Source organism: Haemorhous mexicanus, chromosome 18 (assembly GCF_027477595.1).
Source record: "Haemorhous mexicanus isolate bHaeMex1 chromosome 18, bHaeMex1.pri, whole genome shotgun sequence".
NCBI lineage: Eukaryota > Metazoa > Chordata > Aves > Passeriformes > Fringillidae > Haemorhous > Haemorhous mexicanus.
In genome coordinates, this window is record NC_082358.1 from 14,259,973 (window position 1) to 14,276,771 (window position 16,799).

The following is a 16,799-nucleotide window of genomic DNA, read 5'->3' on the forward strand; positions in this document are numbered from 1 at the left end:
TGTTTTTGTTATTATTTTTGCAGATGAATCCGAAAGCTCTTAGGACTCAATTAGGTTACCACAGCCAATAAAGATGAAAAGCAAAAGCAAGGCAGATACTTTCTGCCTAGACACCATGGTGATGGGCACATTAGAAATGAGGTAGATTAGATAGATGAACTAGACAGACACATCTAACTGTCCTCCAGTGCACTCATTTGTTTGACAGCCTGGAAAATGCCAACATTCCTGGGATTAAATGAAAATAGAAAATTGCATTTTCACTGTAAAGTATACATGGAACTTTCCTATGTCAGATTCTCTTTGTTAAAATAAACCAGGGCCCAACCACGTCCTCCCAGAGTGACCAAAGCACAGTAAGACAAATGACATAGAAACCAAGGCACAACCAACTGAGAGCCCTTGGGCTGCTACCCATGTAGCCAGGTTTTAGTGGAGTGATAATGACCTGCACACATGTTGAGACATTAATTTTTTCCTGAGCTCAACAGCACCAAATATCCTAAACTGCCCATCTTGCATTGCTGTCTTGATATCGTAATTATTTTACCATGATTTCCAGCTGCTTTACCTTTACGGGCTGGTCAAACAATTTTTGTTCTGTGGTGCCTTTCCCCCCACTTTCTTCTTCAAGAAAGTAAAAGTAAATATCTTGGATGTAAAAATTACAGAAGAGCACTGAGTGGAGTGGCTGTCCCCAGAGGCTGCTGGGCCAGGTCTGTCTGTGTGCGCTCTGCCCCAGCTTCCAGAGCAGCACGTGCACACAGTGACACACAGTTCACACCTGTGCCCACATTCCATCCTTTCTCCAGGACGTGTGCTCCATCCAGAGCCTGGCAGTGCCCACCCCAGCCCTGGCAGCAGCGCTGCTGAGCTCAGGGAGCCGAGCTGAGCGACATCCCAGAGCTGCTGGGGAGAACAGCATCCAGCTCCTTGTGACAGTTTTCCCCACACAACATCACAATCAGCCAAACACACTTGTAATCTACTGCAGCTGGTGTTTCTATAATTGATAGAGATATAAAAGCCCTTTTTGCTAAAGTTGTACTTTTGTATTTTTTTTTCTTGGGGGAGTTGTGAGAAAGCAGCTACAAAAAGCAAGCTTTAAATCTCAGATAATGTAGCTCCCTTTAGAATCCCAAGCTTAAAGCGAGTAGTTACGAGTTTTAGCAATGCAAAAAAAGGGAGCTAAAAACAAACATTTATTTTACTTGACGTAGCAAAACAGTGGATTAAAAAGTTAAATCAATGTGCCGTCTGAATGGTTCCTGCTGTAGCTGCAATTTCAAATGAAATAAGATTGTTATAAAAACTCGCCCGTATTAGGCACATTTGGAAATGTCTCCTTGTAACTGTTCTTTAAGTGTTCTGTCTATGAGCACTAACAGGTCACTGCACAGGAAATGCAAAAATATGTTACATTTTAATCAGGGCATATAAAACACTGTCTAGAATGTTACATTGCCCTTGGGAATCTGAAGTAAGTAGAGGAACTTTTACAAAGTCCAGGTCACTCTCCCCATTACATCACTGTTTTAAAAAAAATATTATTAGGTTACATTACAGAGATGTCATGTATTAGAACTTTCCCAGTTGCAGGATGATGGCTAAGAGATGCTTATTTCCTTGGAGAAACTCATAATCGCTCCCTTGCTCCCCTGCTCATACTTTGTATATTGGAAATAGTGCATTTTAACTGAGTCAAAATGTTTCCAAACAATTATAAAGAGGGAGGACTAATATAAAAATGAGACTGTTCATATACTCACAGCAACAACAAATTTCAACACTTTTACCCTAACACACACACACAAATTGAAACCCTGCCTGGCTGAACCTCATAGGTGATAAAAAATGAAAGAAGGGATTTTAGCAGACATGTTTGGGAATGATTAAGGTAAAATGTCCCTAATCCAAACAAATGGAAACCCAGATGTTGATGGCATCATAACATTCCTCTGCCTTCCTGCAACTCTTTCTCCACACGATTTACATTTGTTTAACCCAAATCACAAGTTTGTAAAATCTTTAATAAGTTCACCAAAGCAGCAAAAGAGTAATGCAGAGATGACTGTTTTCTAGATTAACATTCTCAGGATTTTAGTTATTTAATACATAAATGCTGGAGGTGACACAAACCAGTACAATAACCTGAAGGCAACCTGCTCTGCTGAGCCCGATTCGAGTTTTGTGGCTGCCTTTCAGATAGAAAGATCAGATTTATACGAAAAAACTCCCATGGGGCAGCAAACAAAATGAAATAAAATAAAATAACATACAATAAAATAAACCCCTGTCTCTGAGTAAAACCCAAGTGAGAGCCCCAGGGGCCCAGGGCAGGTACCCACACAGCGACCCAGGGACCAGCCCTCCACCATGGGCATGTTGGGGCAAGAGAGGAGCTCTCAGACTAGCAAGCCTTTTATCTGAACAGATATCTGTGGTTGAAACTCCTGGCAGGACTCTTTGTGTTGTCTCTGAGCTGCTTTTGTACCACAGCTGCTTCACTGCCCAGCGTGCCCACGCTCCCTTCAGCCTGACCCACCCTGGCCATGCCAGGCCTGGCGCCGCCACTGACCAACTCCCGTCCCACACCCCAACATCTCCCAAACACACCAAATAAATCAAAAATATCAAATGTACCATTGCCACACGTTCTATATGGGGTCACCAACCTGTCCATGTGCTGCCTGAGCTCTTCCACTCTCCTGTTGGCTCTGCCATCCAAGGTCAGCCCTGCGCCTGCCCGACATCATCTTCTCGTTCCCACACCAGGAATCGGGATTTTCCTCCTTTCCATTGGGTTTTGCACTTTTCCTGAGCTGCCTGTGCCGTGCCTGTGGATGGGATCTCATCTCTGCCATTCAGCTGGCATGGGGGTCACAGCTCTGGCCAATTTTAAGGGGGTTTTTTGAATTTTTCCCCACAGAAGAAGGTCCCGCCTCACGCACGCCAGGCCTACCGGGCCATGGCGGCCCCTCAGGCCTGGCGCTGCCAGCCCGGCACGGCCTGGCACGGTTTGTTCCCAGCTGGGCTGGATGGATTTCCTGCACACATCCTTTCTGTCTGTGAGGTGTGGATGAGTACAGGCTTTGGGACAGCCAGCAGGGAGTCCCACGTGTGCAGCCACACTGGTTCCCACCCCGGCCTGACCGGGCAGGAGCTGCCGGACGTGCTCCCGGCACGAGCTCACGGTCACTGCGGTGCTCTACACTGACCGGGCAATAAAGTCACGCACACGAGTTTACCCCTGTTTGCAGTGGATATTTCACAATTTTATGCTTTCTGCCCCTCTTGCCCACGTTCTGCTCCCTAAATCTCTCTGCTTCCTCCCTCAAGGCCTGTGCTCCAGCTAAACACAAACAGAACCTTTCCTTCATTCTCCTTCTGCTCGGACCCATGGCTGCCCCTGCAGCCACTGTCCTACTTATCCCCAGCTCAAACGGTTTTTAAGGGAATGTAATTGAAAAAGAGAAACCAAGAACAGAGCATGTGTGGTGGGGATGGCACGTTGGAGAATGCTGTGTCACCTTCTAAAAATTCTTTGGCAACAGCAACTTTTAGGCTTTATAAGTCAGACAAATTTGGGTGGATTTTCTCAGGGAAAGCAGAAGATATCTCTGAAAAATGTTCACGTCACTGCCAGAAAGCTCAGTGGTCCCACAGCTTTGAAATAAACCCTGATGAACGTCTTCTAATTTTTTGCCAAATAACATCCTACCCTAAATTACAGGAAGAACATTTTAAGAAAGAAAACACAGATTTTAATAATGGAAATGGTCTCTTCGAGCAGCTCAGCACTGGAAACATCAGAACCAGTAGAAATCAAACTACTCAACAGGAAACCCCAAACAATCTGGACTATAAGAACTGTTGAGTCCATAACACAGAAGTTATTCCTGCAATGCCCTGGGCTCTCCAGTGCTCCCACATCCACACAACACTGTTCTCCAGGATTATGCTGGTTTTCTGTTCTGTTCAAGACTTCCCCTATTTTTCCCCTATTTTTACTATCACACATCTGAACATTTACCACATTCAAGGCCTGCCAGGCAGGTGAAGATGCTGAGCCCTGGGCACCAGTCTTGGCTACTTGCCCTGCACTATTCATTGCACCTTGCCTTTCCAGTCTGAACAACCCAGACAGAGAAAGAGCTCCTCAGACAAAAAACAAAACAAAAAAATACATCTGTAATTCCAACCACAGAAAAGGCTGATGACTTGTGCTGTCATATTTGAGCTGTTTTTTCTCATGCACGAGTAAAACAATAACCAGGCAAGGCTGAAAATCCCAGGTCTGAGTCCCTGATTCAGGCAGAGCAGCCCTTGGCCATAAATTCCAGCACTGCCTTAAAAATTGATAGAAACTCTTTTTAATCACCAAGTATTCAGCTGCTCATTACTGATATATACTTTAATGATGTGCCTTTACATTTTGGTCTAGTTTTAAAAATACAGTTTCCTCAAATTCCATACCAAATCCAGGCCCTGTAATTTTGTTCTGGTGCTTTTTCCTTTCTTTTTTAAATTTTGAAACACAAAATTTAAAGAGTTTGCTCTGCCAGGTGATGTTTTGTTAGCTTTTGACAAGAGAAAATATTTAATCCCTTAATTTTTTTTCCCCTGCTCTGAATATTAGTTTAATTGTCACAAATAATTAAACTCTTACGAGTTAGAGACATCTTCAGACATTTTGACAATACATATTAAGAGACACTTTAAGGCAAATCTGCACAGATCGGCTTTTATTTGTTATGCTAAACGATGATGCATCCTGATTGCATTTGTTCCTTATTTGTGTGTGCAACAGGAGACGTACTGAGAATGATCTGTAAGGAATAAAATGACAGTATTTGACAGGCTAGGAAATGTCTGGGCAAGGATACAGGAGAAGGAACCCTGAGAGGGCATTGTTTATGGAGGGGCAATGGGGAGAGACATTCCCTTCAATCTAAGGCAATGAAAGGCGCCAACAACTAAATTACAGTTAATAACAGTAAGAAATAAACATAAATTACATATACAAGGCTCGAGCTCAAGGACTTTGGACCACTAAAAATATATATTATTATATCAATTATCAACAAGAGACAAATTCCCATCCTGGGAATTTGCATATGAACTCTAATAACCTACTATTCAGAAATAGAGGCAAGTATTAATTTCCACATGAAAAGGAGCCACGGGAGAGCCTCCCAAGTCCCCAGCTCTGGAGGAGAAAGCCCTACCTGGTGATTCAGCACCTCTGCTCAAGAGGGTAGCAGGTGGTCTCCCAGGTAAGGCAGATCAGCCCCATATTACCTAAGATTTATTCAGAGTTCCTGTCAATATAATGGCTGAAACAACCATTGCTGAGAGGTAATATGGTGTGAAAATAAACATAAACAACCCTTAATGAATCCAGAGGCTATTACCTGCACCATATTTCTTCTGTAGGCAATACATACATCTCCAGTCCAGGGAGACAACATAAAAGTGCCCTTGATTGAGGCCCAATTCCAGTTTACACAAGAGAGGGAACTGAGGGGTCCATAGGAATTTGGTGCTAAAGGCTTTTGAAAATTCAGGTCTCTCTTTAGCTGCCCATGTAAGGATTTCAACCCCCTAGGACTGCAAGCTGAGCCTCCAGCTCTATCACCAGAGAATTCCAACCTCCTCTGGCAGTCTGGTTGGAGGAAAATGCATATGGCCTGTTCAGCTGCAATTACACCAAGTTTTACATATTTCTCAGGGCAATGACAGTCACATCAAGCTCTCCAAAGAAATGCAGAAAAGTTTATGGGAAGAAAAGTAACAGGAACCAAATTCTCTGGTCCTGAAACTTAGCACTGACCAAAAACCAGAATGTAGAAAACTCGATTATTCTGTCTAAAACTGTTGCTTAGTCAAGCTCCCCTGGCTTGGTAGAATTAACAGAGCTCTGCTCTCTCAAACCATGAGCCCTCCTATTTTTGGGAGCTCCTGGCTGTGAGCAAAGTGCCTCTTCCACCACCACAGGGAATTGCACAGGAGGGATGAAACTGCATTTCCACCTTCCCCAGGGTCCCAGCCAGTCTGGTCCCTCTTCTCCCCCAGCCCAGGGCAGGGATGCCTTGAGCTTCCAGCCCAGACTTCCCTCCTGGAAATGCTCTGATGATAGAAATGTGATCTAGTACCTCGAGCAGGGAATTGGGAGCAAACGCTGCTTGATCTTGAGCAAATCAGGTAAAACCTCCCGGGTTCAATTCCCCTTTCTGTACAGCTGAGGGGAAATATTCCACATCTCTGGGGTTATTCTGAGGAGTATCAGCAAGAAATCCGCAGAAGAAAGGTGCTAAGTGTGAAAAAATATTGCTCCACTGCCTAACAAAGGACACAAATAAAAGCAGGATCCGGGCAGCTAATCAAAAGCACTGGAAAGCTTTTAATTTTTTAGCATTTAATGCTACAGATGATCAAGATAACTACTTAGCTTCTTTCTCCTTTCACGGGTTAATTTAATGCTACTTGTACTGTGCTTATGTATGGCACGACATGGCTGAAAAACACATAAAAAAATAATTTTGGTAGAGCAATACAGCAGCTGGCACAAGGTTTCTTCAATACGAAACATAAAATCATAAAAGACCCAGCGCTTTCCTGTGAAGTCCACTCACCCTGTGGGAAGCAAATGAGTTCTTCCTATATGTACAAAGAAAATTGCAGACCTTATAAATCGTGCTGGTGATTCGCCGTGCAATTCACACAAAAAAAAAATTTATCTATGGAAAATTCAGAGTAAAATCTCTCTATGAAAAATAGAAATTACTTCTGTCCCAGTGCAGGGTGAGTGATAGAAATAAGGTTGTTGTCTGCACACACAAACCACAATGTGCAGATTTTCATTCCAATCTCCTCTAAGCAGAGTTTCACTAGGAAAAAAAATAAATCTGAGCTATCAAGGTATTCTAGAGAATTTAATTATTTTCATTAAAAACAGGAACTGTAAGCTGCTCCTTTTTTCAATAGGAATTCTGCACCGATTCCACATAAACAGACCCAATATCACTTCAGCAAAGTTGCTTTGGGAATATGTAACAGCCTTTTTTAAGTTATGAAAGCAATATCGGATGAGATTTACTACAATTTAAGATAAGTGGGTCTTAATTTTATATGAACAGAGAGACTTAAAAAGCAGGCAGGAAGAGTTCCAATTATATTGTGCTGGAATATCAGGCCCTGTGCAAAATTACCCCTTTTCTGTTTTACATGCATAAAAACAGGCACAACAGGCTTTTCAATTAAATGAGTCTTTTGAGAGAGATGCAGGAAGAGCCAGCGAGCTCCTTAAAACTTTATTGCTTTTTATCTTTGTCAGGTAGGGCTGTGAGTTGAAAATGACCTGTTCTTTGCAGCACACAGTTCTTCCTGTGAGCTTTTTCTTCCTGTTTGACCCATCAGTTTTAAAGGTTTCCCAAAGTGGGAATGCAAGGCTTGATCTGGATTAGTTTTCCCCATCTCCTCGGTAGTTGTGCTTTTCCACAGCCATCCAGAGCTCAGGATGTTTCCCAGAGTCTCTTTAGCATTGGGAGTAACTTTAATGAGCCTCAGTATCATTAGAGGAGAGCAGTTTACAGAACACAGGGAGAAAAGACACAGAAAGGAATAAGATACAGCTCTAATAGATACAAGCCATGGAGATGAAAGAACGAAGTCAGCATCTCATTTGCATTAATACAATAAAAATACAGCATTAATGTTGCTAGTTGTAAATTTTTTTTCAATAAAGTTCAGCCTGATTATATCTGGCAAAAAGGTAGGCTGTGCATTCCTTGTAGTATTTATCCTATAAAGAGCAGTTGCTGCCTATTAACTTTCTAGATTTAATTGCCACTAAAAGCAATCTCCAGGAAACTTCAATTGAAAGTCACTCCTCAAGAACCGATGGTCTGAGCTCTCAGAACTGCTTTGTTTATGGCAACACAAAGCCAGAGCTCCAATTCACACAGCTCCACTCCGTCATTACGTTCAGAATTTTGTTTACTGATATTATGTGTGTGTATGTCTATAATTATACACCCAGACACACACACACCAGTTCATCACCAGAATCAGGCAAAAGCAATACTGCCAACCTTGTTTATTCAAAAAGCACAAAGCGCAACCTCAAAAATCTTGGGACTGGCTGAAAACGATGGGAAGTTAAAACCAGTCCCTCTGAGAATCAAGGCATTTTTCTCCTGCAAAAGAACTTCCAGCCTGCTTGTTTTCAAGTTCCTCTCCAGAGCGAGCAGTTTGAAATAAATTTCCTTTTAAAATGCGTATTGGGCACTTGCATTATCATCATCAGACTCCAGAAGCTGGAGGTTTGAAGAAAATAAACCTTAACAAAGGACTTTCAGGGGACACCACTGCTAACAGCATAGTTCTAACATTTGAGCAAAGATTGGTGCAATAATCAAAACCTGCTCTGAACAACGGAGCTCTCCAGGTGCATCCCTCTCCCAGACAGGCACTTTTCTCCTCTCCTTGCAGGTATGGATGTGTGCATGCCTGAAAAGGATCCGTTTCTCAGACATTTAGGACTGTTTGTTCTATTTAACTGTGGAATTTTACCAGTACTTGGGACCATCAGGCGCTGCACGTTAGAAACTCTGTATTTTTCACAATCAGATCCTGTCATTTTGAAGCTATTGTTGTGCCTTTCTTTTTCCTAGGGCAAAGGGGGAAAACATTTCTTTTAGGGAAACAAAGATTCTCTTCATTTTTCTAAATGAAACACTTAATGCAACAATTAGATCAGAAGACCAGTTTTTCCACTTCTTTTTTTTTGCCTGAGAAAGCTCACAAGGTAATGGATGAAAAGCCAGCAACAGTTGAAGAGGGATGTGTAAATCTAATGGGAAACACTGTGCTTCTGTGATGCTTTTCTCCTTGAAACCTTAAAAAATACAGGGTTTGCTGTCAAGGTACTTCTGAGTTGCAGAAGCCGTTATTATAACACCGTAAAAATTACTCTGTGCCAACAGCCTCAAGTGAGAAGCCACCTTAATGAGAAATAACTGCTTTTAGCCCCTAAAAGCACATGGAACTTTCAGGCTTTGGATTTGCAACCCCATTTTCAAGCATTTTCTCGAGAGCTGCCGCCCCTGTGCACAACATGAACACCGTGCCTTAAAAAAGGTTTTTTTAAAAGCCCATCTCACCTCCTGGTACCCAGGACCAGTGCTCAGTAATTAACACAGAGCACGGAAACGTGACTGAGAGGGAAGTTGGCCGAGCAAGCAGAATATCTCAGTCATCCAGCCTTCAGGAAAGAATAGCTCACAAGCATTAGGAACAGAAGTTCCAAGCAGAAGTGGCCCTGGATTTAAAGCTTAATGGAAGAATCTGGTCCCTCTTCAGAAGCAGAATGCTTCCCCAGGAACATATATATTGAATTTTGTAGCTGGACAGCCCAGCCTTACACAGACAGTCCTTCCACAGGCCAGTCACCCACTGAAGCAAAGTGCTGAGTAAGAGCTGCTGAACTGGGCCCACTCTCATGTAAATGATTGTAATTAAATAGGTAATGAAAAATCCCTGCTCTTGCATGAATGAAATGGAAGATTTCAGCTCGGAGTGTAATGCGGTTCCACTTGGCTCCTGTATCAGATTGGGAGACAAATGAAAATGTCTCTCTGCCTGCGTGAGCAAGCTTTGGAGGTAAAACTTCACAAATATTTTCATTTTGCTGAGAAGAGGGAAAAACAAAGGCTTATTCTAGCAGCAAAGTCTGTAGGATCCCACCTTTTTAAGGCAGAATGTGGCACACACATCTCAACCCGAGAAGCATTAAACAGAATTTGAATAATTTCACTTTGCCTTTGCTAATAATACGTCATCCAGTGGAAGAACCAGGCCTTATTCTCCCCTCCACCAGCTGACATGATATTTTTTTTACATTTGAGCTCTTAAGATCTGCACAATAGCTTAACACAATAAGTGTTTAGCCTCTGGTTCCAACTGTAATTGATAGAGTACAGTTCCATTCCCTCTGCTGCTGCTAAGTTGGGAATTGCAGCCACAGCAACTGACAGCTTTTTTTTCTCCGCGAGTCTGGAGTTGCTCTCTGGGAGTGATGTCCTCATCGGGATGGGAAGGGAAATGACGGCAGAAAAGCTCACCCTGGCCCTGTGCTACCGAGGGACTCCAGGGACCTCTGCTAGGGGAGAAAGCTCCTTGAGGTGGGTGCTGAAAATGAGAGCAAAAATCAGGAGAAAGCTCCGGGAGGAAATTTCCAAAATGCTGCCGGTTTGGAGAAAATGGGCTTCTCAGAGAGCACGGAGGAGGGAGAGCAGTTATGCACTAGAATTTCTGACAATGGACACGCTTTCAAAAGTGCTGTAAAATTGTGTCATTTGCTGATGGAAATGTCTTTTGTTTCCCAGTCACGGGGGCTGAACTCTGGGTGCGCCCCGCTCTTCAGATAGAGGGGAGATACTGGGCTGGGATAAATGTGAGGAAAATTGAAATAGGGAAATAGGCACTAAAATGAGCGTGATTTCAAATTGTCCCGTTCAGGCCTGAGTTCTGACACGGGGAAAAAAATTTCCGAGCAGCTTTGGGCTTAGGAGCCGACTGCAGAATTTAACGCAGATGGCGACTAATTTTGGTGCCTCTTTAGTTGCAAAAGTACCTATTTTTGAAGATATTTAATTAGCCAGGATTTAAAGGCTCCTCTTGTTTGTGAACACCTTGGCCTTTTTGTCATCTGTCAGCATGGTGATGTGCACTGTAAGTGAAGGGTTCTGAGGCATGAACTGTTTAGGTGGTTTTGATGTGCAGTTGCTTTTCTGGAGGATGTTGAAACAAAACAGTGCTGCCATTTCTACAGTTTCATTCAGCACTGCTTCCTTGGAATCTGCTGCCATTGCCCCTGTTATAAAGGATACAAACAATCCTGGAACAGCCACAGTGCTCCTGGATACATTTATAGAGATATCTGGCTGCCTTTCACCATAGAAATACAGGGAGCAAGCCTTGCTGGTATTTTACTCTGCTCCCTGCACAAGCAGAATTTCACGTTCTAAATACAATTCTGGTTTAAATAACCTTTCCTACTAAGGTGCAAGATGCAGCTTTAAAGAACTCCCTGCTCACCATCTTCTGCTTGCTGCTCTATGAGGACTCTTCCAAAAACAAACCCGTGTTATTCTACAGCTCCAATAAACAGAATAAATGTGCCTGAGACCTGCTTCTGCTGTACTTCTCCCCAGCTTTGGTTGTTAGCTAGTCTGTCAGGGCTGAGAGAGAAAGAAAAGAAGAAATATAAAATTTCACCCGCAAAGGGCATTAAGTCCAGATTCCTCTTTGCAGGCTTTAAAAAAGCAAACTACCAATTCATGATCACAAAATAAAATATGCACATTTAAACAAGCTGCAGGGGAAAGGAGAGTTTAATCCAGTGAAATTGTGTTTGAAAGCTATTTCATACCCCTAGGAATAAAATCTGAATAGCAATTCTGCTTTGCTTCCACCCTTTTTCCACCCTTCTGTTAATATATTACCATTTGTTATGGAATCGTTACGAGACTTTTGCCCCAGACCTGGCTGCATTTTGCTGAAGGATGAAGGGCTTTGTGGGCCTGAGCCTCCTCTTGCTCACAGGAGCAGTCAGAACTCAGTGATGCTTCAGGGCAGCGATGTTTGATTTGCACCTGAGCGGGGAAGAATCGGGCCCGTTTGCAGAGCCCTTTGTGGTGCCCTGGGGTGAGAGCCCCAACACACACGGGCTGCTTACTGCAGACACAGGTCCCATCCTAAAGCAGGCTCTGATGGAAAGAGCTGCAACTCTCTGCCTCAAGAACTATCGACTTGGCAGTGAGGCTCTCAAAACGCAAGGGTGATTCAGGAAAGATTCCTGCAAAGATCATCGTCTCGGTGTTGATGTGAAATAAAGTGGCTCTAAAAGTGTAATCGGAGAGCAGAAATCCCCATCATCACACATAAATAGTGCCCCATTTATCCAATTACACTCCCTTGTTTCATTACAATGCTCTGGAATATATTTCTTAGGAATACAAGGCTTAAAATTAATAATAGAAAAGGACAAAATTGCCATGTATATTTCTCTAGATAGATTTTCATCTAACAGCAGGACCTCACTTCTGATTCACTCGCTGGTTCTCTCTAACCTTTACATTATTCATTAATCAAACTCGAAACCTGCTTTCAAAGTCAGTGCATGGCAGTAATTATTTACAGTTGTGCATAGTATTTAATTTTAAGCAATGACAAAAGCAGGCATGTCCAGAATCATAAGGCTTATCATTTTTCTTCCTTTGGAGGTGAACTATCTGAAGAAATTAAAAGTTGCAAACTTCTCTTCAATATCTCTGCTGCCATCAAGACAAAATGCAGTGCAACTGATACCTTTGAACTTGTGCAACTAAAAATAAATAAAAGTGAAAATTAAGTAATATATAATGTATTAACTCCTTTAAATAAAAGGACTAAGGAGCTTTGCTATCAGCCTTGATGAGAGATACATTTCTTATTGCACAGTCTGTCTCCTGTCACTTTGAGGTATTTTTCACCATACAAAACAGAACCTCAGTATTATCCCTGAAAATGAAAGTCAGTTTTAAGAACTATATACAACAGGCACGTCTGCTCTTTGAAACTCCCCCCTACCCCCCACAAACAGACAAATACAACTTCAAAGCAGGAGAACTATTGCAAATGTATAAACCTACTTCAAATAGTTCTGCTGGCTGAAACTGGACTGCATTTGCAGGATTTTGCTCACCTGAAACAACATTGATCTGAAGAGAAATCTAATCAAAGAAATGCACCACTGAAGAGCAATGCACATTTTATAATGAGAATGAGAAAGGAGAGATCTACTTGTGGTCATACGAGTTTCTCCCTTGTCACTAAGATCTTAAAAATGCTGTAGGATCCTGGATAAAAACATCTCTTACTGTATCTCAGCAGGGAAATCCCGGGAAACAACAGCACGGGCTTTGCTCGCAAAAATTTACTTACTGTATCCTATGTTTCTAAAAAAGAACACCGTGCCCCTGCCACGAAAAGATACTACACACATTCCAAGTGAAAATTCTACTTTGAAACCCAAATAAAATGAAGCCTCATGTTCCTGACAGAGAGAAAAAAGGAGCAGTTCCAGCACTGTCACTGTGCCGATCAGCATCCATGAAAAACCAGCTATTTATTTATCCTGCAAGTTGAAAATGTGAATGCCTTATTCAGATCAAACCTCTTGGAGAAGAAAATAATAACAGCGGCTCTGACAGCAGAGGCCTCCGGAATGCATATATATATATATATATATTTTTATATTTATATATTTTATAAACATGTGTATTTCTAGGGGAGCTGTTATTTATAGCGATCACCGTAAATTGGGATCTTTGCCTGCCAGGAATCCCAGCCTGCAGAGGTACCTTCACTGGGCACGTCCCAAAAGCTTCTGCCTGCAGCCCATTGTCCTGCACCCAAGGAAATGCAGCCAGAGCTGAGAGTTGATGAAAGTTCTGCGTGTCCCAGTTTCTCTGGGGTGACATTTCCCCCTGCGTGGATCCCAAGCACTACTTCACAAAGTTTATTCAAGTGTGCCACTAAACTTGCCCGTGCGTTTTGTCCCACATTTGCTGTGCTACACCCAGGAAATATTCACAAGGGCGAGGGACAATTTTTGAACTGGAGACATCAAATATGAGTTTTCTTTAAAGAACTAATCCGAGGAAGGACACAAAGGGAAAAAAGAAGGGAAAAAACCCGCCTACATTAAAAGCCAAACAAGATAATAATTGTGCATGTCTGGCTAAGAGAATCTAGAGGGCAAGCCTTACGTCATTGGCACTTGGGTTACCATGGTGAGTGATTTATTGATATATATCAAGAATGAATAGATCAAAGGCAGCAAGATGACAGGTGATCAATCAAATGTCAAATCAAAGCTGGCAATCAACTGGAAAGCTGATTTTTCAGTGGGTGGGTCTGGCAGAAGAAAAATGAACTTCCATATTGCGCTTCCCAGAAACAAAACCCCACCACACTATTAAAAAAAAAATAAAAAGCAATTAAGGAGCCTGAAAGAAAACTCTTTGAAAAGATTTACTATACAGACCCACTCGTCTGTTTCTTTTTCTTGGCCCCCAAGAGAAAAAGAACACCCTACAATGACAAACAAAACACTTCCAAAGTTGCAAACTATTTTCTTCTGTTAAGAAAAAAATAATAAATTGCAAAACCACTTGGCATGTGCAAATATATAAACTCGGCTACGAAACAAAAGAAGGATTTGATTTGAAAATGTGGATTGTCTTCTAACAGTCAGAACGTTTCATTTTATTTCCTGTTGCAATTTTCACCACTGATGATCAAAGGCTGAACTTCCCCACCGGGTTCATCAGCAGAGAGAGTCCCTGTACTATTTCAGGCACACACAGCGCTCTCTCACACACACACCCGGCCAGAACTGCCACCAGAAATACGGCGAAATAAAAGATTAAACACCCCGACCCACTTCGCGAAACACACGGATCCAAAGCGAAAGCCACCGGGAGGGGGGAGAACCAGAAAGGAGGGGGAAAAATAAAAAAAATCTATCTTAAAGCGAAAAGCGAAGGGAAGCCGGACTGCTTTCGGTTCGGGCAGGGGGAGAAGGGGGCCGGGGGAAGAAAGTTGGGGGGAAAAGTTTCGGCCGGGCAGCGGCAGCGGGGAGCGGCGGCGAGCCGGGGGCAGCGGCGGAGGGCGAGCGGACAGCCCGCGGCAGAGCAAAATCTTGGCAATAAGGAATGAAACTGGCTCCTCAGACTTACGGAGGGAAAGGGAGGGGGAGGGGGGATAAATAAATAAAGATCCATCCCGGAAAAGCAAGGGTGACCCTAAATAATAATAAAGATGGGGGGAAGGAGTGGTAGGAGCGGAGAGACAGAGGCTGTGTAAGTGGATGGCTTCTCCTTACCTGCAGCCCGTTTGGGTGCTTGCTGTTTCCTCCTTGGCATCGCTCTACTTTCTCCAATCTCACTTCTGTCCCCAGATCCGAGAGCCCTGAGACGCTCCTGAGCCGTGTTCCTCTGCCTCTCAGCTGCTTCCCCAGCACCCCCCTCAAGCCTCCCCTGCCCCCCTCCTTTCCACTTCACTGATAGGAACCTGTTTGGTTTTTATTTTATTTTAGAGATCTAGGTTTCTTTCTTTCTCTCTCTCTCTCTCTCTCTCCCTTTTTTTTTTTTTTTTTTTTGGTTGGCTTTTTTTTTTTTTTTTTAACTGTTGCAACACTTGCTTTGCTTTGATTCAAACATCCAAGCTCAGGAGCAAATGAAAGGCGCCCACAGTGCCAGAGAACGGTAATAAATAAATAACAAAATAGATCTGTATATATTAAAAAGGCAGCTCTGGAGAGACTGTGGGGCTGGCTGCTTCCTCCCTTCCCTGTCCTGTCCTCCTCCTCCTCGCAGAGCCGTATGGCGGAGCGGTGCCCGGGTGTGCGCGGTGTGTGTGTGTGCGTGCGTGTGTGTGCGCGGAGCGCCGCAGGTTCCGTGCTGTCAGATGCCAGGCAGTGAGTGATATGGGAGCGGACAGGGAGGCTCGGGATGGGAGGAAATGTGGGATCCGCACACACACGCGCGCACACGCACCCCCGGCGCGGGCACACGCGCGCACACGCGCTCACACACACACACACGCGCGCCCCGCACACACACGCGCGCACACGCACACACAGGCAGGGCGAGGCGATGCCAGCGAACATCGATCCGCCGAGCAAACTGAACATTAACAAACTCCTCCTCCGCGACCCGATGACAGGAGGAAATTTACTCCGCGCAGCCGGGCGGCAGAGCCGTTCATTAAAGAGACAGGGCGCCGGCACCGCGCCCGCCGCCGCCCCGCCGGCCCCGCGGGGACACCGCTCCCCACGCGGGGACATCCCCTCCTCACACCCCCTCCCCACGCGGGGACACCCCCTCCTCACACCCCCTCCCCACGCGGGGACACCCCCCGTACGGGACCACCCCCCGATGCGGGACCATCCCCTCCGTGTGCGGGACCACCCCCGCCGCGGGGCCGTCCCCTCCCCACGCGGGACCACCCCGGGCTCACCCCCGGCCCCGCAGGATGCGCTTCCCAAGGGAGGGCGCTGCGGGCAGCCGGGGCCGGGGCGCTCCGCGCCCTCCACCCGAGACAGGGCGGGTCCAGGGGAAAAGAGGGATTTGCAGCAAGGATCCCGCCGGGCGGCCGGGTGCGCTCTGCCGCTGGGCTGCCCGCGGCTGCCGGGTCACCGGGGCCCTCCTCAGGTGTGCCCGGGGCTGGCGGCCGGGGGATGCTCCCCCAGGTGTGCCCGAGGCTGGGGACAGGGTGATTCTCCCTCAGGTGTGCCCAGAGCTGGGGACCGGGAGATACTCCCCCAGGTGCTCCCTCCCGCCTGTGGATAGCCCGGGGCTGGTGACCAGGTCCCTTCCCTGCCCAGGGTGTCACTCTGCACCCTGAGGTGTCCCAGCCGTAGGAACACGAAGGGATCAGAGGACTGGACATTGAAGTTTGGTGAAGCTTGGGTGAAACCCCTCTCGTCCCCGAATTCTGTCTGGCACCTGGATTTAGGGAGAGTCAGGTCCATTCATCAGCTTTTCCTTCAGCTGCTATGAACACCTTGAGGGTTTAAATGTGATTTGGGATTGAAAGGCTAGACTAATTTCTATGTATTCAGCTATAATTTGTATAAGACCTCCTAAAAGTAGCTTTTCTGATACTCCATATCTTAAACCAAGAGGTTGCTGTAGAACTGTTTTTACTTTTTTTTTTTTCTGTTTTGACATTTGACTCTTCCTTATGAA

The 16,799-nt window shown here is 44.7% G+C and overlaps 1 protein-coding gene across 4 annotated transcripts in view; it reads right to left on the bottom strand.

The window, feature by feature from the left end:
• Nucleotides 1-15,722, bottom strand: part of TSHZ2 (teashirt zinc finger homeobox 2) — a 211,220-nt gene extending 195,498 nt beyond the window's left edge. For 2 of the 4 annotated variants that reach the window (XR_009488778.1, XM_059862949.1), the window contains exon 1: nt 2,676-3,214. Coding sequence is in view for 3 of the 4 variants with exons in the window: in XM_059862949.1 (XP_059718932.1) it covers nt 2,676-2,724 (49 nt within the window). In the remaining variant the exon portion in view is untranslated. Of the gene's footprint in view, nt 1-2,675; nt 3,215-14,932 lie in introns of those variants that run through there. The other 2 variants (XM_059862952.1, XM_059862950.1) reach the window with 2 other exon arrangements.
• Between the last annotated feature and the right edge of the window lie 1,077 nt (nt 15,723-16,799).